The sequence below is a fragment of the Drosophila biarmipes genome, chromosome X, assembly GCF_025231255.1.
Source record: "Drosophila biarmipes strain raj3 chromosome X, RU_DBia_V1.1, whole genome shotgun sequence".
In the NCBI taxonomy this organism is placed as follows: Eukaryota; Metazoa; Arthropoda; class Insecta; order Diptera; family Drosophilidae; genus Drosophila; species Drosophila biarmipes.
Window position 1 is genome coordinate 23,460,617 of NC_066611.1, and position 21,638 is coordinate 23,482,254.

At 53.6% G+C, this 21,638-nt stretch overlaps 1 protein-coding gene across 2 annotated transcripts; it reads right to left on the reverse strand.

The window, feature by feature from the left end:
* Positions 1-6,645: 6,645 nt before the first annotated feature.
* LOC108023345 (histone lysine acetyltransferase CREBBP) lies at positions 6,646-21,628 on the reverse strand. 2 transcript variants are annotated; one of them, XM_044093620.2, is made up of 13 exons: positions 21,480-21,628; positions 20,270-20,845; positions 19,812-20,180; positions 15,727-19,746; positions 15,369-15,658; positions 15,152-15,309; positions 13,392-13,472; positions 11,957-12,905; positions 11,655-11,885; positions 11,358-11,588; positions 10,397-10,794; positions 8,804-10,295; positions 6,646-8,012 (listed from the first exon to the last, which is right to left on the reverse strand). In XM_044093620.2, the coding sequence occupies exons 1-13, from the start codon at positions 21,532-21,534 to the stop codon at positions 7,116-7,118; spliced, it is 9,747 nt and encodes a 3,248-aa protein (XP_043949555.1). In that variant the 5' UTR covers positions 21,535-21,628; the 3' UTR covers positions 6,646-7,115. The 2 variants fall into 2 exon arrangements, with proteins under 2 accessions (XP_043949555.1, XP_016948174.1); XM_017092685.3 differs by having other exon boundaries at positions 13,392-13,502.
* Between the last annotated feature and the right edge of the window lie 10 nt (positions 21,629-21,638).

Here is a 21,638-nt window from a genome sequence, read left to right on the forward strand (position 1 = left end):
GGAGTGTGCTACTGAGTGGGCGATCGCAGGGATCGCACTACTTTTATAGGCTAGTTACTACCTTTTCGGCCCGCTGTTTCGGGTACCCGGTTCGAGTGGGCACTTGAGGGCGGCGATGACGATGACCACGCAACGCCCGCCCCTGGAGTCTATAAATATTGCCAGCTACTGGTCTTGGAGCCCGATAAGGGTAGCCTCCCCTCGGCCAGCGTCTCCCAATCAATTGGCCTGCATTGCCCGCCTCATTGCCCCGCGTGTCTTATCTGGCTCACTCCCCCGATCCCCGCCTGGATTTGCCGAACGGATTTGCGAGCAGAGTCCGGCGTCCATAAATCTATGTCAAAGACAAAAGGTAGCGCATGGCTGCGGTCAAGATTGCAGACTAGTGTCTCATTAGGCGACTCACGGAATGCCATTATCGGAGCCAACAACAAAGAGATCCACCAGGCAGATTCGACTTAATTAAATTAGCCACTGCTAGGGGACTTTGGTCCCACGAGGGGCCCACCTGAACAGACAATTATCCGATCATTTCGGTTGGTGCGGAAAGTCAAGGTCGATTGGGGAAGGGGCTTCCGAAGTAAACTCAGATAGAAGGATGACGATGGCCTTTTTCAATGGATAGTAGATATGGAGTTCGGACAAACATGGGGCAGTATTATAGACATTTGGGTTAGACTAGCGTGGTATTTCGGAGAAACGGACAAGGAACCGGAACAATAAGGTTGATATTTCGGGAATGGATTGAAGTGCTATTGTGATGAAATGGTTGGGAGTTAAATGTGATAAGGCACCACACTGTAGCTGGGCGATGGTATAAGACCTATAAGTAGGTTTAATAGTATAATCAACGACTGCTAGGGGGGAAAAAGTCAAATGGGCTACCGTAACGAGAGTGGGTATATAATAAGTGTTGAGATAGGGCTGTTTGGCTCTCAGGTATCTAGCACCAGTGGTCGGAGGGCTTTCCTGGTAGGCCAATCGAAAAGAGCTTCCCCGAAACCGCGCCCAAGAAAAGCGCTGAGCACTTCGCGGAATTTGAATAATCTCCCTCGGGGCCGCCATTTCAAGGAGGTAAACAAAGCGCCAGTCGATAAACCCGGCGAGGAGCATAATCAGCCTTATTTCATTTGCCATATCAGGCGACCGTATCTGCGTTCCGAGAGGCCACTTGCCCCTGTCTATTGAGATCGAGTGGTGGCATTCGGTTCGGAAGACACTCACCATCACTCACTTCAGATGGAGTGCGGAGCCGTCGATAGGATCTACGTTCTACGCCTGGGCCTGTCTCACCGGAGAAAGCAAAATTTGTTTATGTCCACGGCGTGGGAACAACACCCGAGACTGGGCGGGCACCGCACCAACCCAATCTTATCTGCCGATTACAGATTGCCCCGGCTACTGGCTCAAGACCAAACAGCTGGGCTGGTCCCCGTAGATTTACTGGCACAGGAAGCCATTGTAAACCAATAGTTCCAAAAGTTTCCTTATCGAGAGAAACGAATCTCAGCAGGATCGTAAATTTAGTGATAAGCCCTCGCCCGACTGGCGAAACTTTGGGCCCTAAGGTGATTCGGATGAACGAATGGTGCATGGACTTGCGTTGCCAAGGAAGTTGGAAGTTAGAAGATTGCTGTCAATCTGAAGCAGGACTGATGCGTATATTACCTTTCCAGAATCATAAACTTGTACTTTACCTTACAGTGATGTCATCGCAAGGTCGCCTGAAGCTCTTCGTGCTACTCATTCTTCTGGAGTGGACCAACTTCAGGTGAATAGGAACAACTATCTATTGTTAAGAACGTCCTTGAATACAGGACTAACGATCCAAACTAATCCCTACATACCCTCCCCAAGACAATGATCATAACACCCCTTTGAACTCCATATGACTAAGGGCTATCAGGGATCGTGCCAAAGCAATGGGATCGGCATACTCACATCATATATAAAAGAGCCCTTGAACACAGTACCTATGATACAAACAAATCTCTGTATACCCTTCTTAAGACAGTGATCATAACACCCCTAGGTATTTCGTACCGATAAGGTCCTAAGCAATGGGATCGGCACACTCATATCATATCACATCATAAAAGAGCCCTGGAACATAGTACCTACTATACAAGCAAATCTCTTCATACCCTTCTTAAGACAATACCCCTAGGCATTCCGTACCACTGAGGTCCACCTCTACGTGGGTAGCAGGGTCGCTCCACAGCGATGGGATCGGCACACACATATCCCTCGGGGCTAGAGCGTCGCTTGGCCGGCACTTGAAACTGTTTTCGACACATTATTTATAGATGTTCCCAGTGACGATGGCACGGTTTGATAGGAACGGATAATTCCCAGCATAAAGTAAGCCCGCTCTATATATAACAGGAGGAGCGGCGCGGACTTTGCACTCAACGGCCGTGGTTCTCCCGACTTCCGCCTGGCGATATATGGAACGAAAGCCGTGAAGCTTGGGGAAAGTGAAGCGACTGTTAGGAGCTCAAGGGCTATAAATCCCTCTGCGAGTGTGAGTCACATCGGTCCACTAGTTCAAGGTCCCTCGGGTCTTAACTCCCGATGCCGAGTTCCCCGGGCCCGGGAGCACCTGCTGCCTTATCACCCACTACGTTGGCCCATTGCGTTATACCTAAACTTGGAAGTGTGCATTGTATATGGCTATGGCATGCATGGTCCCACCTTATTTTTGGACAATAATCGGGCGAGTCAGCGGGTTATATAATCGCTGCTTAGTCTTAAAATGGATTATAATGCTCTGGGAAAAATACAATGATTGCTTAACACTAAAATGGATTGGTACGGACTAAAGAACTGCTTTGTTGATATTTATTGGGCACCACTTCTGTCATCCTTCACAACCCCCCGAATAAATCCACGATCTTTCGTTTTAATTTCATAATTTTTATTTAAATTAATTTATTTTACACTTTCAAGCAAAGTATTTAGTTAATTACAGTGTGTTGGTTTTTATTTTGTTGTTTTTGTTTGCTTTGTTTTGTTTCGCTTGGTTTGCTGTGGTTTCGGATCAATACGACACAAAAAGGAGGAAAATAAGGTAGGAAATAGAGATTGGTGGAAACCATAATAATATTAATAATTATAATCGTCGTAATAATAGTAAAAAAAATATTTATAAGTTTAGGTTTAGGCATACACTCATGCATGTGGATGTGTATGCGTGTGGGGAGTATGTGGTTTTTTTTTTTTTTGGGGGGGGGGTGTCATTAAATTAATGAAATCTGATAGAAAAGTCAATGTCATCTTATCAGCTTAACTGTCGCACTATTTTACAAGTAGGTATTATGTCGTAACGGTTTATCATTATCATTATCATTTATCGTTATCGTAATCATTAGCATAAACATTATCGTACTCATTGTTAATATTAGTTATAGTATCAATCGTTTTCCTCGCTCCTCCTTCCCACCGTTTGTTTTCTCGTTTTGTTTTGTTGTTGTGGTTGTCGTGTTAGAACTAGTTTTTACTAAGGCTTGGTTTACTTTACACTTGACTTATCTATCCCTCGCATCCTTTGTGTTTTCCTTCTCCCGCTCCCTCTCGAGTTCTTTTTTTGTGGCTTTTCTTGGTTTTTGTTGTAAGAAATTACATTTTGTATGCATAATAATAAACGCGCTAGCAAAGTGCTTCGTCTTCGTCTTCCTCTTCCGGTTAACGGGTTCGTTTCTTCCGCTGCTACTGCATTTAGAATAATGTTCATTTATAATTTACAATCGTGACTTAACTAGTTATACGCTACATGTATATATATCCGCGCTCTCGCTCTCGCTCTCGTGTGATCGACCCTTCCTAGTAGATATAAATGTGTGTATAGCGCTGGCTTTAGACTAAGGCTTAGACTCTAGGTATCTTCCGGTTAATGCGTTTGTGTTGCTTCTAAGTTTTCTGGATTTCTGGCTTCCGGCTTTCTCCGCTACTTTCGCCTTCTCCTTCCCTGCTCCTGCTCCTGCTTCTCCCTCTCCCTCTCTCATATATAATTGTAATCACAAATAGTTTTGGAATATGCTCTCTCCCTCTAACTTGCCTCGCTCGCTCCGTCGCTCTCGCACAAAACGGTTAAAAACGATAATTGATTGATGTGTCTCTGCCACTCGCACTCGCACACTCACTCGGCCACTCGCTCTCGCTCCTTTCACACCCGTAACTTTGTTCATTGCTGCTGACTGTGTGGTATAAAAACAAAACAATGCGCAGAAAAAGACGGCAAGCAGCTGTCTCCCTCTCCCTCTCTCCCCCTGGTCTTCCTTCCTTTTTGGTTACTATCGTGGGTTGGCTTAAAATTAAACGCTGCGCCCGCTAATCCGATAGCTTTTGTTTTTCGCACCAGCACGCGGCGTCTGCGTTTTGAAGGCAGCGTCTTGTTGTCGCAACTACTATCGATCGACGATTGTCGATAATCAATTACCGATCATTGTTCCATACGTTAAAAGTACAAAGGCATTCGGCGGCAGAGCCCAGTGACTTGAGTATGTTTTCGTTCTATATAATAATATTACTTTAACTTGCTTTATTTTTAGTTTTTGTTTTTGGTGTCTGTTTTGCTTTTTGTTTTGATTGTGTGCAGCGCAGCGTGCGTTTCGCATTCTCCTCTTATGTCCTCTTTATGTCTATCGGTTTTATCGGTGGCAGGCGCAGCTTTCTTAGTTGGTTTTCTTTTGTTTTCTTGTTGTCTTTCGCTTAGCTAAGGAAACTATGCGCGTTTCGTTTAAAAACACACTAACTAAAAGTATATATCCCGATATATTATATATATTTATATGCCATATGCGTGTGTGTGGCGGTGTGGACCGATCTATGTATAAACGATATAAACGATATAACCGATTTTTTCGATATATGCGCGCTTACGAACTAGGGCCTTGGATTTTACAAACTGTCGCGTACGTGCGACCTACTACACCTATCAGTAACCGGTAGTCGGCAATCAGTAATCGTTAATCAGTAATCGGTAAATATATATCGTATCTATGTATCGTGTTTATCTGGATTTGTTTCGCGTGTGTGTGTGTGTGTGTGTGTGTTGGGTATTTACATTAATGTTAGTTACTTGCTGACGTCGCAATCGAAGGCATTTTTATGCGCAGTGAATAAGTAGTACTCCTAGTGTCTAAAATTTACAAAATCCCCCGATCTACTGTCTCGCTCTCTCGCTGTCTTCTGTCTCTTTCTGATTCCTGGGCGGCGGCAACTGGTAGAATGAGAACAGTCGGAAAACGAAAACAATGTCCTACTCCTCCAACACCCCACCTTAGATGTACAAAAATAGTAGCTAGCGTGCTATAAGAACCCAGTTGGAAACTACGGACTACGTCTAATAAATAGTGGTACAACTAAATCGCGTTAGCCTAAGGTGCTATAGCCTAAATGGTTTTTGTCTGCCCTTGCCTTAGCGTTAATAAATAGCTCTCAATCCTGCGGGTCCCCCGTAAAAATCCTGCTCGCTGCGTTTGAGACAAATGGGGCTGCTGGCGCTCCCTCGTCCCCTTCTCTTGGCTATCACAAAATCAAATACTAAGTAAAACGTCAGTTATGGTGTAGCATAATGTATGTACAACGGGGTCGAAATCAAGGGGATGCAAAATCGAGGATGAAGGAAGTAGGAACGCACACACACACCGACCTCACGCACGCATGCACACACAGGGGGCCGAAGTCCTTACGAGACTAAAATCCTTAATCATACAAACAATCAACTCGTGAACAATTTGTTGGGGGCACAACTCTAGCTTGTTGTCGCCCTGCGTACGCGCATCCTCATAGTATATACGTTGTAAATGTTAGTTCCTTAGTTGGCTCAAGTACCCTAAATCTGGTTTCAAAGCATTTTGGCTATTGCTATTTGTTGCTCTCGTTAATCGTGCTCCCTCGCATCGCCACCCGGCGCATCCCACTCCTCGCTTGCTGTTTGGTGTTTCGTTGGCTACTGTCCTGATTCCTGGTTCTCCCAACTGCGGTTGCCTTGTCAATGCTGTCCTCGCCACCGTCCCCATCCTCGGCTGCGTTCTTATTGTTGTCTGTCAACTGGAAGTGATGCGTGGGTCAAGAAGATGATTGGGGGTGGCGGCGGTGAGGCCTTCGGGTGAGGACCCCGATCCCGATCCCGACTCAGACTGCGGTTCCCGTGCCGTTCGGTCTGTGTATAAAAATATGTATTACTCTATGCGTGTTCCCAATTTGAAGCTCCTATAAGGAGCACTTAATCAACTGCCGATCGCCAACAGGCACATGTTCACTATAGGCTATATGTTTCTTGTGCGGACGCGGGTGGTCGGGTGAATTGTCTTCGTCTTCGTCGTCGTCGTCGTCGTCGTCTGTCAACTGGCTTACAACACTACAGGGTACAAAAAACTTAATGCAACTCTACAACACTCAATCTCTCAATCTCGGTCACAAAATAAATAATTTACGTTACAAAACATTTCGACACCTCGACATTCGCTGCTGCCTAAGGTGTAGTTACTAGGGAAAGGTGTTTCAGCTTTCGCTGCTCTCCCCCTCATCCCGCTAGTCCTGCTTATGCTGCTAGTCCTCCTACTCCTGATCCTCTCATGCTCGCTACTTCGGTTCGGTTGGACAGCGAATGCACTCCTTAATTAATCAATACATGGTGCGTGTGTTATTAGGGCATATGAAATATATGATTTATATATTTACTTAATCGCGCGGGCTTAATTGGAAATCGAATCATAAGTGTTTGTTCAAATTTTGTCCTAGACTTAAGCTAAGGGTGTGGGATCGCTCGGATGAATGGGGGTTGCGGGGGAGTTGGATTCTTAGGCTACGGTACAAATTAGGTGTGATAGTTGCTTGGTTTATAATCATGATAACGCTATACAATTAGGGGGTGCTTTGATAAAAAAAATAGTTATATAATATAGTACGCAATAGGTCGTTTAAAGTTTAAGGTTTAACACACACTGGTGATCCCTGCTGGCTGCTGCTGACGATGAGCTCGTCGCGATGATCCTCGTCGTCGTCGTCCTCGTCTGGTTGGTCGTTCGATCAGTCTAGCCCCTGGGCAACCACGGCTACCACCCGTTGTAGCTGCTGCCGCTGGCGCTGGCGCTGCTGCTGCTGCTGCACTAGAGCCGCTCCACGAACTTGGTCAGCTGGTCGGAGGCGTCGGGCAGGGCGCCACCGGCTTGGCCCACTCCGACGTTGCCCACACCGACGTTGACTCCCACGCCGACGCCCACGCCCACATCCTGGGGCACTCCGGGCAGCGGCGACTGATGGTGCATGCCGTGGTTGTGCATGCCGTCGTGCGGCGGTCCCTGCGGCGCCGGCGAGTGGCTCATCACGTGGTGCGGCGAGGGCTGGGCCCGTGGCGAGGCGGATGGAGCGGCTCGTGGCGAGGGCGCCGAGCGCGGCGACGGCGTTGGCTGCGGCGAGCGTATGGGCGGCGAGGAGCGGGCCGACTGCATCAACTGCTGCTGCAGCGAGTGCGGTGTCGGCGGGCCCATCACCTGGGCATTGGGTCCTCCGACCACCGCCGACGGATTCTGCGAGTTCGCGTTCGGCATGGCCACTTGCATCATCTGCTGCTGCTGCAGCGGCTGTTGCTGCTGCTGTTGCTGTTGCTGCTGCTGCATTCCCGGCGGCATGCCCACGCCCATCTGCTGTTGCTGTTGTCCGGGTCCTGGCTTCACGCCGACGCCCACTCCGACGCCCACCTGGCCCTGCTGCTGCTGCAGCATGTTGGATGCCGCCGCCGCATTGGCCATCGAGTACTGGTCGCCGCCGGGCACGGCACCTGCTCCGCCAGGCACTCCGCCCACTCCCACGACGCCGCCGGCGCCGCCAGCTCCGCCCGCATTGAAGTTGCCCGCTCCGCCGCCGCCGCCGCCGCCGGGGAACTGCTGCTGGCCGGGACCGGGTCCCGCGCCGCCCATGTGCGGGCCTCGCTGGCGCTGCGGATACGGGGGCGGGTACTGGTTCATCTGCATGTAGCGCATCTTGTTCCAGTTCTGGTTGGGCACCTGCGAGGGGTGGAATTTGTACTCAGTATAACAGCCGGAATTCATTGGGTCGCCCAATCATAGGATCGTTCAGGAAAGAGTGGTGTTAAGTGGGTTATTATCGATACATGTTTACATCATTTCAGACCTCATAATAACTTACTCTAGTCTGAATAAATGGTTTCTTAGTGGCAAAAGCTATACTGATCTATAAACTAGGTAGTATGAGGCATCGCACACTATTTTTTTCTTTTAATATGGGTTTATTTCTATTACAAACACATTTATCATAGCATCACAGACCGCAGAGGAATGAAATGTAGTTCAAATGCATTTTGTTCTTCAATTGACCTGTTAATTATTTTGTATTCAGCTCGGGGATTTTTGGGTCGAGTGTTCTGTATACTAAGTAGAAACTATTTTCCGAGATGTTTTTCTAAAAATGATTCCCTAATAAAACATGGGTTAAAACATATAGCACACATCTTGCAGACCTCATAAAGAAATATACCATTTTTAATGATGTTTTTTCCAATTAATATAATACATTATTATATAATCCAAATGAAACCCTCATAATTACTTCCTTGTGTACTAGAAGTTTGGGCGTTTGTGGGTCGACTACTACATCTATTCAGAAATAGTAGGCCTGTTGGCATTCCCAAGTCGGTTTTCGATTTAAGTAGTTTCTTACAGATAGATAATTGCAAGTGATATACGATGAAGGGGCGCTCTTCAATTTTCAAAATGTACTAAATAGCCCGCTTTGGCCCGAGGTTTGGCTTTCTAAGAGACTGTTCTTGGTCACTCACCATTCCTCCCTGGGTGGAGACGCCGGGCGACATGTTGGGCGGCAGGTTCTGCAGCATCATGGCTGCGTTCTGCATGTTGGGCATGCGGTGCGGTTGTCCAGTGCCGGGTCCGCCCGGTCCGCCCTGCTGCTGCATGAGATTGACCTGCTGCTGCTGGTTGGGATTCATCTGCTGTGGACCGCCGCCGCCCTGCTGCTGGTTCATCATGTGCTGCATCTGCTGCTGCTGCATCACCTGTTGCTGCTGCTGCTGTTGCTGCTGTTGTTGCTGCTGCTGGGGGTTCTGCGGCCCGTTGCCGGCCTGCTGCTGCTGCAGAGCTCCGCCGCCGGGGCCGGGGGCTCCTCCGCCCGCCGCCGCGTTGATCTGCGACTGGTGGCTCTGCTGGCGCTGCTTGATGATCGCCGCCATGATCTGGGGATTCTGCTTCAGGATGGTGAGAATGTGCTGGTTGCTCTCGTTGGTGGGATTGTTCTTGATCTTCTGCATGATCTGGGCGAGCTGCTGGGTATTCAGGCCGCCTCCCGTGGCACTTCCGCCGCCGCCACCGGCTCCGGGCGGTGGACGCACGCCGCCCACAGTTCCGGCCATTGGCGGTGCGCCCATGCCCATGCCCATGCCGCCGTGCTGGCCGCCGACGGCCATCTGGCCACCGCCAAGCTGGTTCGGTCCGCCCAGGCCCCCCATCATCTGTTGCTGCTGCTGCGGCGGTATCAGGTTCGTCTGCATCAGCTGCGAGGGCTGGCGCATGCCGCTCGCGTTGTTGGCATAGCGTGCCTGGGGATTACCGCCGCCCGGATTGGCTCCTCCGCCGCCGGCACCGCCACCGCCCCACTGGTCCATGGACAGCAGGTGGTTCACGTTCATGCCGCAGTTGCCAGAGCCGGGCACTCCGGGGCCTCCGGGTGGGTTGCCACCGCCGCCGGCGCCCAGTTGGCCAACACCCACGCCGCCGACACCGACGCCACCAACTCCTCCAACGCCGACGCCCATGGCGCCCAGCTGGTTGACCACGTTGGGATTGGGTCCGGCGCCGCCCATCGGTCGATTCATCTGGGGCGGCGCCATGGGCACTCCTTTGCCGAAGTTACCGCCATGCGAGACCTGCTGGCGGGCCGCCTCCTCCTGGACTTGCTTCACCACCTGCAGCACATTCGGCGACGGCGAGTGACCGCCGCCTGGCTTCATCCCAATGCCCGGCTGATGCGGATGTGGCGAGGTCATGCCACCCATGCCACCGGCTCCGCCAGCGCCCGAAACGGGCGACGGCACTGCCACCGTGGACGGCGACATGCCACCCGCTCCCGGCGGCAAGATGCCCGCCTGGCCGGGTATCACCTGCTGGCTAACCGCCACGCCGGACATCCCCACCACGGGCACTCCACCAGCGACCACGGCCGGACCGCTGACGGCAGCGGGACCGGGCAGGGCAGCTGGAGCTGCTGTCCGCGACATGAGCGCCACGCGGCGACGCAGCAGCTGTTGCTGTTGGAGTCTGGAAGAGGAGAAGAGATGCAAATGTTTTAGTAGGTCAATAAATTGTTTCATCCATCGTACGCGCAGCAAATCAATTGAAATCAATAACAGTGAACTTACTTCTGCTGGAGCTGCTGCTGCTTGAGCTTGTGCTTGATGTTGGGGCAGAAGGGCACGGGGCACTTCTGCTCCTGACAGTGCTTGGCATGGTAGCAGCAGAGCGCGATGAGCTGCTTGCAAATGGGGCAGCCGCCGTTGGTCTTGCGCTTGCAGTTCTTGGTGTGCTGGACGACGCGCTTCATCTTCTGGCACGAGGGCAGGCGGCAGTTGGCGTCGCGACACTGGCAGGCGTGCACCAGGGACTGGATGCACCGCTGGATGGACTGCTTGCGGGCCTCCTGCGGATTGGCCTGCTTGTGGTCCGCCGGCGCCGAGCCGTCGTCGATGTCGAAGCCGAGCTTCTCCATCTTGTGCGGGTGACCGACCTTCTCCTTGCACACGATGCACAGATCGAAGTCCTGTGGGGCGGGGAAATGAAGGAGAGTTGGATTAGCTTGGCGTGTTAAAAGATTCCCGTTGTTCCCAGCAGTCTCATGCAAGTGGATCTCGCTAAGCATCCATTCTTATAAAAGTTATCCCACTTCTATATTAAAGCCTTCTGAATCACTTCCTGTATCCATCCTCCTTTAGGTGGATCTCAGTGGATCCTCAATCTAGTGGATATCTCTACACACATAGAACCTTTGGCTTAATTCCCCATTCACTTTCCGTATATAAATAAATTATATTTACGTATAAGAAGTCCTCAGTTTATCACCTTGTATGTATAGTTTAACCATTAACCTTTATCAGACATGAAGAACACTTTTAAATCACTGAATGGCTTTCCGAACTCCAAGTTATGGCAGAATCAGAGCCTTTTCTTCTCTGTGGAACGATCGTCTTATGCCTAACAGCGTTTCACTTATCACAGTGCCCGCCCGCCCTATCTCACTCGAAGTGCGCTTGTATGTGCTTAAAAAGTACAAGCACAACCATGTGTTTAAACTAACGCCGGGAGTATCCCACTAACAATACTCACATCACAGACGGTGCAGTGGAAGCGCGTCTCCACCGCCGTCTTGCAGTTGTTGCAGGTGTAGACGAACTTGTCCTGGCCCTGGTTATGCAGCTCGTAGAGCATGGACAGCGTGGAGAACTGGGCGCGCCGCAGCGACGAGAACTCAAAGTGCTTGTCGCGGGCGAGGGTCAGGAAGGCGTCGCGTCCGTCCATCAGGTCGCAGGTGAGCAGCGGATCGGGGTCCTGGATGGGCTGTAAGACGGAAAGAACACCAAGTTAGTCAAGCCAATCCCACTCGGTTGGGGGGGATACACCTACCGCTAGGCTCGCTGCCGACTGGGCGGAGTGCAGACGGATCACAAAGAAGACCTCCTTGTGCTTCTCCATGGTCGCGTAGATTTTGGCGGAGAGATCGTTGCCCGACTGGTGCTCGTTGGACTTTTTGCTGTTCTTGCGCTGCGCCGCCTTCGATTTGTTCGACTTCTTGGCCTTCTTCTGGCCCTTCTTCTTGCCATCGCCGCTGACCTCGTTCTCCTCGATTGAGAAAAGCTGGGGAGGATTGAGGGGAGATTGAATATTAATCGTATACTACGGGTATGTAAACAAGACTAGAAGCTTACATTCGCTGCAGCCGCTGCCTCGGCGGCCTCGGCCTGCTTGCGCTTCTCCTCCTCCTCCTGGTCCAGCTCCTTGATGCTCTCCTCCAGCACGTTGGGCCAGAAGTCGCCCTCGAAGTAGGGCAGCTCGGCGGCCGAGCCCAGCTTGTCCTCCATCGCCTGCTTCAGGATGTCCTTGTAGTCCTGGATGATGCGCTCGATCATGCCCTTGTCGAGCATCTTCTTGTACCACTCCTGCAGGCGCTTGGGCTTGGGGATCTTCTGGTCCGTGGGATGGCAGTGGAAGATGTAGTCGTCGCCCTCGGAGGGCGGGCAGGCCCAGATGTGGGCCATGGTGTAGCCCAGCTGCTTCACGTAGTCCATGTAGCCGAGCAGGATCTCGTGGTAGACCGCCGTTCGGTACTGTCGTGGCCGGAAGAAGTGAACGGAATCCAGGTAGGCGATGTACACTCGCCGCGTATTCGGCGCCGGGCACTCCGAGCCGTACTCCTGGACGTGCATGCCGAAGAAGCAGACGTCGATGCCGTCGACCTCCTCGAAGGCGAACAGGGCCTTGGCCCGGTACGGGAACTCGTTCATCATCTCGCCCTGCTCCACGAACCGCCGCCGCATGCCGGGCTTCACCTCCACGCACTTGTCCGACGAGCTGACCACCCGGATGTGCACCTCGCCGGCGCCCGCCTCCTTCTTCTTGAGGAAGTTGTTCACCCGCGTCTCTATGTACACGCCCAGCTTGGTGGTGGGCAGGCGCTTCGCGTTGAACTTGTTCTCCTTCCGCTTCGAGTTCTTCTTCTTCAGGCAGTTGTCGCACACGAAGCCGCCGGGCCAGATCGAGTCCAGCCAGAGCACGCAGATCTGGTGCTGCTTGCGCCCGCACTCCTGGCAGTCGACGAACGGCTCCAGCTCCAGGTGGTCGTTCTTCATCTCCTTGAACTGGTCCTTCTTGATTTGGCTGCGGGAGGGGGAGTACAAGATGGGGTTTATAAGTAAGACCATTTTTAGGCAATCTTAGCCCTTTTCACAGGACCATACCTATTGAAGACCCCTTCAAAACATGCCAATCTTTCAGAACTTTATAGAAATATATGATCTTAATATTTATGACCGGTGGCAAGATCGTACTCTAACCTATAACTGTTCGGATCTGTAAGATTAATAGATAATTTTCAATAACTAATCCCTGACCGTCTGTTGAGAAATAATAATGATTCTAAACACGTGCTTCTACTGTTCATTAGAATAAAAATAAAAAAGAAAAGACTATCTATATGACCTTCAAGTATAGAATCTGTAGTAAGACCGTATTTTAGCCCAAAACTGTTTGCATCCTTCAGATCAATAGACAACTTTCTGGAAATAGTCCCGTCCTATAAACATAATCTCTTAACAACTAAAAATTGAGAGAAAGTTGCATGTTTCCTGGGTTTTTGGTACTTACGTTTGCGATTGCAGAGGATCGTCGCCCAGTGTGACCGTATCGCCCTGGATGTCGTTAAAGCACTTTTGGCAGTAGGTGTATCTATTTGAGGCGACACCGTATTCCTTTAGACTGTTGTTTTGTTTTTGGTGGTTCGATTGCGTTTGTTTTATAGTTTTTAGGTTTTGTTTTTGTTTTTTTCGATTTTAGTTGATTGGTGGACGAAATTTGAAGATGGCAGCCAAAAAGGAACACAACAACACAGGCGTGTGTACAGGTGTACAGGTGTATGGGTGTACAGGTGTTCGGGTGTTCGGATGTACGGGTGTACAGGTGTACAGGTGTGCGTGCAAGCGAGATGGTTATATGCATTTAGTCGGTTGCGAGTGTATGTGTGGGTGAGGTTCATGTTTTTCCATTTTTTGTTTTTTAATCAGTTTTCACACACACACAGATTGGTACACACACAGACACAACGTTTGATTAAGACACGCAATAATACAGTTATGAGGTGACACAGATTAACGGGTATTATTATTATTATTTTGGTTTTTGTTTGTAGTTGTTGCGAGGGAGAAGTAAATCAAAATCAACATAAAAGAAAGGAAGAGAAACAAAAGAGTGATTTGTTTTGCATTAGAATTTTTGTCACATTAATACAACAATTAGGGGTACAATCTCCAGGTATACTTCAATATCCCATGGGTATTACGATCTGAAGTTTGGGATACGCATATTAAAGCACTTAAACCAGGCGAACTGGATTTTCAAAACTCAATTTCCCGCAAAAACACATGAAATGGGTTCGAAATAGATCTGCTAATGATCACATCATATCGTATCTCTCTTGTATCACATACTACCCGATAGTAATCAATAATACCCTGGGATATTTAAGTTTTCCTGTGAGATCTGTTCGCTATCATGTGATTTTTTGATGCTTGGACAGATCCTGCGGTTACTGGTTGGGGTTTTTGTTAAAAAAGTCCCGGAAACGTGGTCTCACAGGGATGTGATTCCCCTGCTTTGGTTCGTTCTGCTCGGTTCTGACTACTCGAAGAGTGCGGAATGTCAAGCCCCGACTTCTGGGCCAGGATTGCGCTGCATCCGGACAGTGAATGGCCATGATGGATCGGGGGAAGCGCTTTAAGCAGCAGCAAAGGCGGCGGTACGGGGAGCTGTCTGTGTTGGTGTGTGTATCGCTGTTGGTTTGTTATGCACCTCTAGGAACGATCTTTTTCGAATACCATTGTGCGCGATGTGCAACATTAATGATCTCATGTACACGGCAACAATTAGGGATAGAACACACACAGGAAAACACGGAGAGGGGGCGGGAAAGGAGCAGGGTCGGGGATCAAGCCATCCAACTAGAGCACAGAACGGACACTTTGGATTTTGGTAAAGTAAAGATGCTGGAAGCAGCAACCAAACATTGATACGGAACCGGTAACAGAGAGAGCAAGCGGTTATACTGAATCACAGGACCTGTTCTGGCTTTTAGTTTCCACAGCCTGAACAATGCATTTACGTTTTTCTCCGAAAAACCGTTTTCAAAAAGGAGCCGTTTGAAAACCGAAACAGGCCTCTGATTGCAAAAAGACACATATTCAGGACTCGCCGAACTGGAGCATTCATAAACGAGCAAGCGGTTCAACTAAATTACATTTCACATCAAACAGAGAAACAGAAACGAAACGGAGCCAAGCAAATATTGCCCTCGGCGGGCGAGAAAGTGTGTGGGTGGGGCAGGATCTTGGACGGGCTCGGGCAGCACATACCTGTTCTGGTAGCTGTAGTACTTCGCGTCCCGCGGAATCGTGCACAGCTGCTTGCCGTAGCAGCAGAGCACCTGCGGGTTGAACGTGTACTTCCTGCCGCAGCAATAGCCGAGCGCCTGCATCACAGGATCGATCTCCGCCTCAAAGACTTCGGAAAGCTGCGGAGAAGGAACCATGTCAAACGCGAATTCTCGGGGAGGCAGGGCCAACCACTAACCTTTGTGCAGTAGCGATAGACCCGCGAGGTCTTGCGGTTGTACAGCCAGGCGTTGTCGAACATCAGCCAGACGTCGTCCACGTACTCCCAGGGATCGCTGTACTTGCCGTTCTGGATGTTGGTGCGTATGGTGCCCAGGTCCATGGGCTTCTTCACGATCTCAAAGTAGTCGGGAATGCCCAGGGCCTGCGGGTCGACGGGATAGCGAAAGGGCACCGACTCGGGCTCCTGCCGGTAGAGCTTCTCCAGCGTTGGCAGCAGAGCGGTGCGCAGCTCTTCGGGATTGAATTCTACAGGGGAAGAAACAGCGGGTTAGTTTTGATTGGACTAGCTACGACTCCTCCCCTCCATCACTTACGGCATTTCTTCTTCTTGTCGCCCGCATTGGGCGCCAGTGGCTCCGGTACGAGCGGTTTCGTGTCCGTCTTGGGCTTGATATCCACCGCACCGCCCGCCGCTCCACCATCGTGGGCGCCATTGATGTTGTCCTTGCCGCCGCCAACGCCACTGCCACCCTCACCATGATGCTCGCCCGTCGTCGAGCCGCCAGCCTCGTCCACATCCATGGCCTCGGTTTTGATCTTCACCTCGCCATCGAGACCCTCCTCCGTCTTGATCTCCATTTTGATCATGCTGGTGCCGTCGTTGTTCACGTTCTTGCCCTTGCCACCGCCCGTCGAGCAGTCCATCTGGGAGCTGTCGTTGTTGCCGCCACAGCTGTCGTCCATGAACTCCTTCTTGATGTCGTCATCCTGCTTGATGGAGTCCAGCTTGCCCTTGGAGGCCATGCCGCCGGCATTCCCACTACCACCACTACCGTTGGTGTTCTCGCCCGATGGCGAGGGTGTCTCGTCGTCGTTGTCCCGCGCCGCAGCCTCCAGGGCGGCCATTTGGGAGGAGAGACTGCTGGAGCTGCTCATCATGCGACTGCTCGACGACGTCGAAGTGGTCGTCGTCGCTCCCGCTCCACCGCCGGCTGTTCCTCCGGACATGAGGAGCAGCGGGTTGCTAGCGGGTGTGGTAGCTGATCCTCCTGCAGCCCCTCCTCCGCCGCCGCCACCGCTGCTGGTGGCCATCGTGGCCGAGGTGGGAGTGGACACAGAGCTGAGCGGTGTGCCCGAGCCCGCCGAGGAAGATGACGATGACGTGGAGCTGGCGCCCGCCGCAGTGGCTCCTCCACTGCTGCTGCTGTTGCTGCCACTGCCGCTGCTCGCGCAGGTGGCTGCTGCCGAGGCGGGCGTACTGCTCGCCGCCAAGCCGGAGGCACTGGTCGCCGGCACTGGGGAGGCGGGTATGTAGGGAGGCGTGCCCGGCCGATTGCTCAGCGGCTGCTGCATGAGACTGCTCACCGAAGGCGGGTTGTTGTTAGCACTACTGCTGTTGTTGTTGTTGGAGGGCGTGCCGATCGAGGGGCCGTTGGACAGGAAGCCGGGCGAGGGGCTCGGAGCTGAAACCGTCGCATTGGAGGCGGATCCACCCGTTCCGGGCGCGCCAGCCCCCGCGTTGAGAGCCTCCAGACTCGTGGGCGTGGGCGGCATGTTGTTAAGCACGCTGCCGGGCTTTTGTTGTTGCTGCTGTTGGCCTTGTTGCTGCTGCTGCTGCTGCATTGGCGAGCTGAAGCTGTTGCTGGTCGCCTGTTGCTGCTGCTGCAGGGGCGTGGTATTGCTGAAGGGCGATTGCGGAAGCAGCATTCCCTGCTGCTGCGCCTGTTGCTGTTGCGCCTGCTGTTGCTGCTGGTGGATGTGTCGTTGCTTCATCATCTCGCTCAGCTGAGGATTGGCGCCTGTGCCGCCGTTCGCATTGATGAACTGCTGCTGCTGTCCCGGCACCGGACTGGTGAGCACATTGGTCGTCTGGTAGGGCGACAGCGCCGGATTGACCACCATGCCACCGGGACTGGGTCCGGGTGGACCGACCAGCATTTTGCCGGCTCCAGAGCCGGGCGGTGGCTGCTGCTGTTGTTGCTGCGGGAACTGCATGCGCTGCTGCAGGGCGAGCATGTTGCCGCCGGGCGAGTGGCTGCGCATGGTCACCATGTTGTTGGTGACACCCACGCCGCCAACGCCCAGAGCTGCACCCGCCTGCTGACCCAGTATGCCCGGCGGGCCCTGTGGACGCAACTGCTGCGGCGGCATCACACCGCCCATGGGACTGATGCTGGGATGAATGCAGCCCTGCAGGGGCTGCTGCTGCTGCTGACCTTGCTGACCCGTCTGCTGTTGCTGCTGCTGCTGCTGGGGAAGAACTACGCCGCCAGCACCGCCAGCTGCACTGCCCGCGCCGCCAGCTGCGCCTCCTGCTCCGCCCGCCGCCGGATTCGCAACGCCCTGGTGCTGCATCAACATCTGCTGGTGCTGCTCCTTGCGCTTCAGTCGCTTCTCCTCCAGCTCCTTCTGGATCTTATAGATCTTCTCGGCCAGCAGGTGGTAGTACTCGGACCTGGACTTGGCCATCTCATACATGTCCTTCTCGACCTTCTCCGCATACGAGACGAGATTGTGCATCCGCTTGTCCTGCATGGTGGTGGGATCCGAGGTGGGAAAGATGGCCTGCACCAGCTTGTGGACGAGATGGTTGCGCAGATCGGCGGTCACCGACTCCCGCCAGTCCTTCTCGTTGTCGCCCGGGGCTCCAGAGTTGCTGCCATTGCCGCCGCCGCCGGCGCCTCCGGCTCCACCGCTACCGGCGTTCTGGTTGGGATTGCCCGCGTTGCCAGTGCCCGTGGTGTCGGCCGGCATCAGGACATTGGAGCCGGCTGCCACCTGGCCACCGCTCGCTCCAGCGCCCGCTGCTGCTCCGCTCGCTCCGCCGACCACATGGCTCTGCGGATGCACTTGGGCCACCTTCAGCTGCTGCTTGTCGTTGGCTCCAACGGCGCCGCCGGCTGCGGCACCACCGAAATTGGCATTGCCAAAGCCACCGACGTTGACAGAGAGTGGTGCTGGAATGTTGCCACCCAGCTGGGCGGGATTGGGTTGCTGCTGCTGCTGCTGTTGCTCCACCATGGTGGCCAGGCCACCGCGTCGCCGGTTCTGGCCCTGCTGCTGCTGTTGGAGCATCTGTTGCTGTTGATGCAGGCTGTTCACGTCGTTTGGCAGGACATTGGGTCCACTTGGACCGCCGGGACCACCGGGTCCGAGGACCCTGACGGCCGGCTGAGCGCCGCCTTGCATGCGAATCACAGGAGGCAATCCTTGCTGCTGCTGCTGCATTCCACCGGCTGGTACGGGCGAAAGTCCGACCTGGCCCATGCCGTCGAAGCGACGCAGCTCCTGCTGCTGGACCTGCTGCTGGTGCACCTGCTGTTGCTGCTGCTGTTGGGTCAACTGCTGCACCATGTCGGCCGGCGTTTTAGGCGCACCGGGTGCCCCGCCCGCTCCCTGCTGTTGGGGAAGCACTATGGCAGTGTTCTGACCCCCTCCCGGGGCTACCTGCTGTCCTTGCTTGCCGTCCACCACCAGACCGGTGAGATTGGGCTGCTGGTTCTGTTGCTGCTGTTGTTGCTGCTGCTGCTGAAGATTACCGCCTGCTCCGGCTGCTCCACCAGCCGCTCCGCCGGCTCCTGGTGCTGCTATGCCGGTCGGGCCGCCACCAGGTGGGAAAACCGAATGGTTCTGCCGAAAGGGATAGCAAATGATGCAGTTATTGTTCGTGCACGTCTTGTAGTGCAGCAGGATCTGGCGCGAGGAGGCGCAGTGCTGCATGGTGCAGTCCTTGCTCTGCTTGCAGGTGCCCATGTGGGCCAGCACGGACTTCATCACCTTGCAGTAGTTGACGTTGCACACCTCCCGGTTCGGGTTCAGGTTCTCCCGGCGGTTGCACTTGTGGGCATGGAGCAGGAGCATCAGCTGCTGCTGGATCTGTCGCTTCCGGTCGTCGGGCACATCGCGATTGGCGCCACCGGGGCCGCTCGCTTGCACGGCGCCTCCGGCTCCACCGCCTGCCACTGCCGGCACGCCAGCAACCGCTCCTGCATTGGCCACTACGCCAGCTCCTCCCAGTCCGACTCCCTGCTGCTGTTGCTGCTGCTGCGAGGTTCCTGGCTGCTGCTGTTGCTGCTGTCCTGGGTGACCGAGCAGCTGGTTGGGTTGCGGAGGACGCGGGCCCATGGCTCCGGACTGCTGCTGCGCCAGCATCTGCTGTTGCTGCTGTTGGTTCCCGCTGACCAACTGACCAGCGGGCACGGATCCATCACCTCCGAGCGTGGACATGGGCACCACGGTGCCAACGGGTCGATTGCCCTGCGGCATACCCGGCACGACGCCGCCTCGCTGCGCCATCTGCTGGGCGAGGAGTTGCTGCTGTTGCTGCTGGGGATTGTTGCCACCGCCAGGGCCTCCGTACTGACCCACTCCATAAGGCAGATTGTTGAGTTGACCTGCAAGGGCACAAAAACAGGATACTTAGCCACGATTCCTTGACAATCCAGTAAGCGGCACTCACCCATTTGCATATTGGGATTCTGCATGCGTGGTCCTCCGCCTCCAGGTCCGTTGCCTGGACCGCCGGCTCCTCCCGCGGCGCCCATCAGATGAGGGCCACGGAGCATATGCTGTTGCCCCACCATCCGTCCCATCATGGGGCCGTTCTGCATGTGCATGCCCTGGTTGGGGGTAACAGCTCCGCCGCCGCCAGCGCCAACGCCACCAGGTCCCGCGCCGGGTCCACCTGGCACGGAGACGGCGTTGATCATGCCACCGCCGCCGCCGCCCGGCTGCTGCTTCAGATGATTGACCATGCCGCCCATGCCGCCGCCCACGCTGTTGGTCAGCACCATGTTTCCCAGATTGCCCTGGGCAATGGTGTTCATGCCTGCAAGGAAGCCAGCGAGAAGGGAATAATTATAGGGGGTGTTACACAGAACTCTAGACCGCGAGCTAGACAAGATCAGAGGGCCTCACCTGGTATGGCGTTCATGCCATTGTTGCCATTATTCGATATCGACATGGGCATCGACATACCCATCTGGGTGCCCACCACCTGCTGCATGCCGGCCTGGTTGGGCGACTGGAGGTTGGGCGACTTGCTGCCCAGCTGCTGCATCCCGGGCACCACCATGGCGCCCTTCTGGCCCTGCTGCTGCAGCAGGTGGTGCAGCTGCTGGTGCTGCATCTGGCTGATCCTGTTGCCCGCCCCGGAGCCGTTGCCGCTGCCGTCGTCGCCGCCCGTTCCGGATCCGTTGCCGCCGCCGGCTCCGTTCATCTGGGAAGGCACCACGCCGACGCCCACGCCGACAACGCCGCCGACGCCCACATTGACGCCGACGGGTCCGGAGCCAGGTCCTCCCGGTCCCTGGGCAGCCGGTTTGTTGGGTCCGCCGCCGGGGTTCGGTCCGGATGTGGAGTTTGTGGTCACGCCGGAGGCGCCGCCGCCTCCGTTGCCGCCGCCTGCTCCGCCGGTCAGCTGGTCCGACCAGCCGCTGTTCGAGGACACCAGCTCGTCGGGCAGATTCTCCTCCAGGAAATAGGAGATGTCCGCTGTGGGAGGAGGAACGGAAGGGGGATTAGCGGGGGTCTTTCAGGATCCTCTCTTGGGCTCATTTTAAATACTTTGCAAGGGACTATCTATTATAATTTAAGTGCGATGTGCTATAAGGCAACAAAACAAAAGTACTTCATATTGATGACGAATACTATACAGAAAAAAATGAAATTTGGTTATATCTTTAATACTTCATGGGGTTGCACAGGGTTCTATTGAAGGACCTCTGCCAGCCCTGAGTATTCTATAAAACCTCTTCGAAGGGTCTCAATATTATTAGGATGGCACATCCTGAAACAAATAACTTTCTAAGGAAAACCCAGAGTGCCGGCTCGCGAAAAGTAAAGTCATGCTGAGACTTTCGATCTCCTGTTGCTCGTGCTGCGTCTCCCTTACTGTGGAGACACTGTTCTGGAAGACCACTGCCATCCTAACTTCATAAACATTTCCTTTAAACTGGCGTATAACCCAAGTGAACCCTTTTCCCTGACACTTCGAGGGGAAAACAAAATGCCGGCTGGCGAAAAGTCAAGTCATGCCGGGTTTTCCCTCTCCCGTCAAGCTTTGGGAGCGAGAGCCGGGAGAACTGGGAGAAGGGCCTTCTCCGGCTCGGGTCCGGGCGCTACTCACTTGTGTCCATTTTGACCCGCTTCTGGGGCGGTTCGTCCAAGTGATCGGCCATCATGAAGAGTCAGTTGGGTTGTTCCGTTGTGGACGCGAGCGAGTCCGGAAGCGAAGAGGAAATGTTCTGGGGAAAAGGCCGGGGAAGAGGTTCCTCCGTCGCCGGCT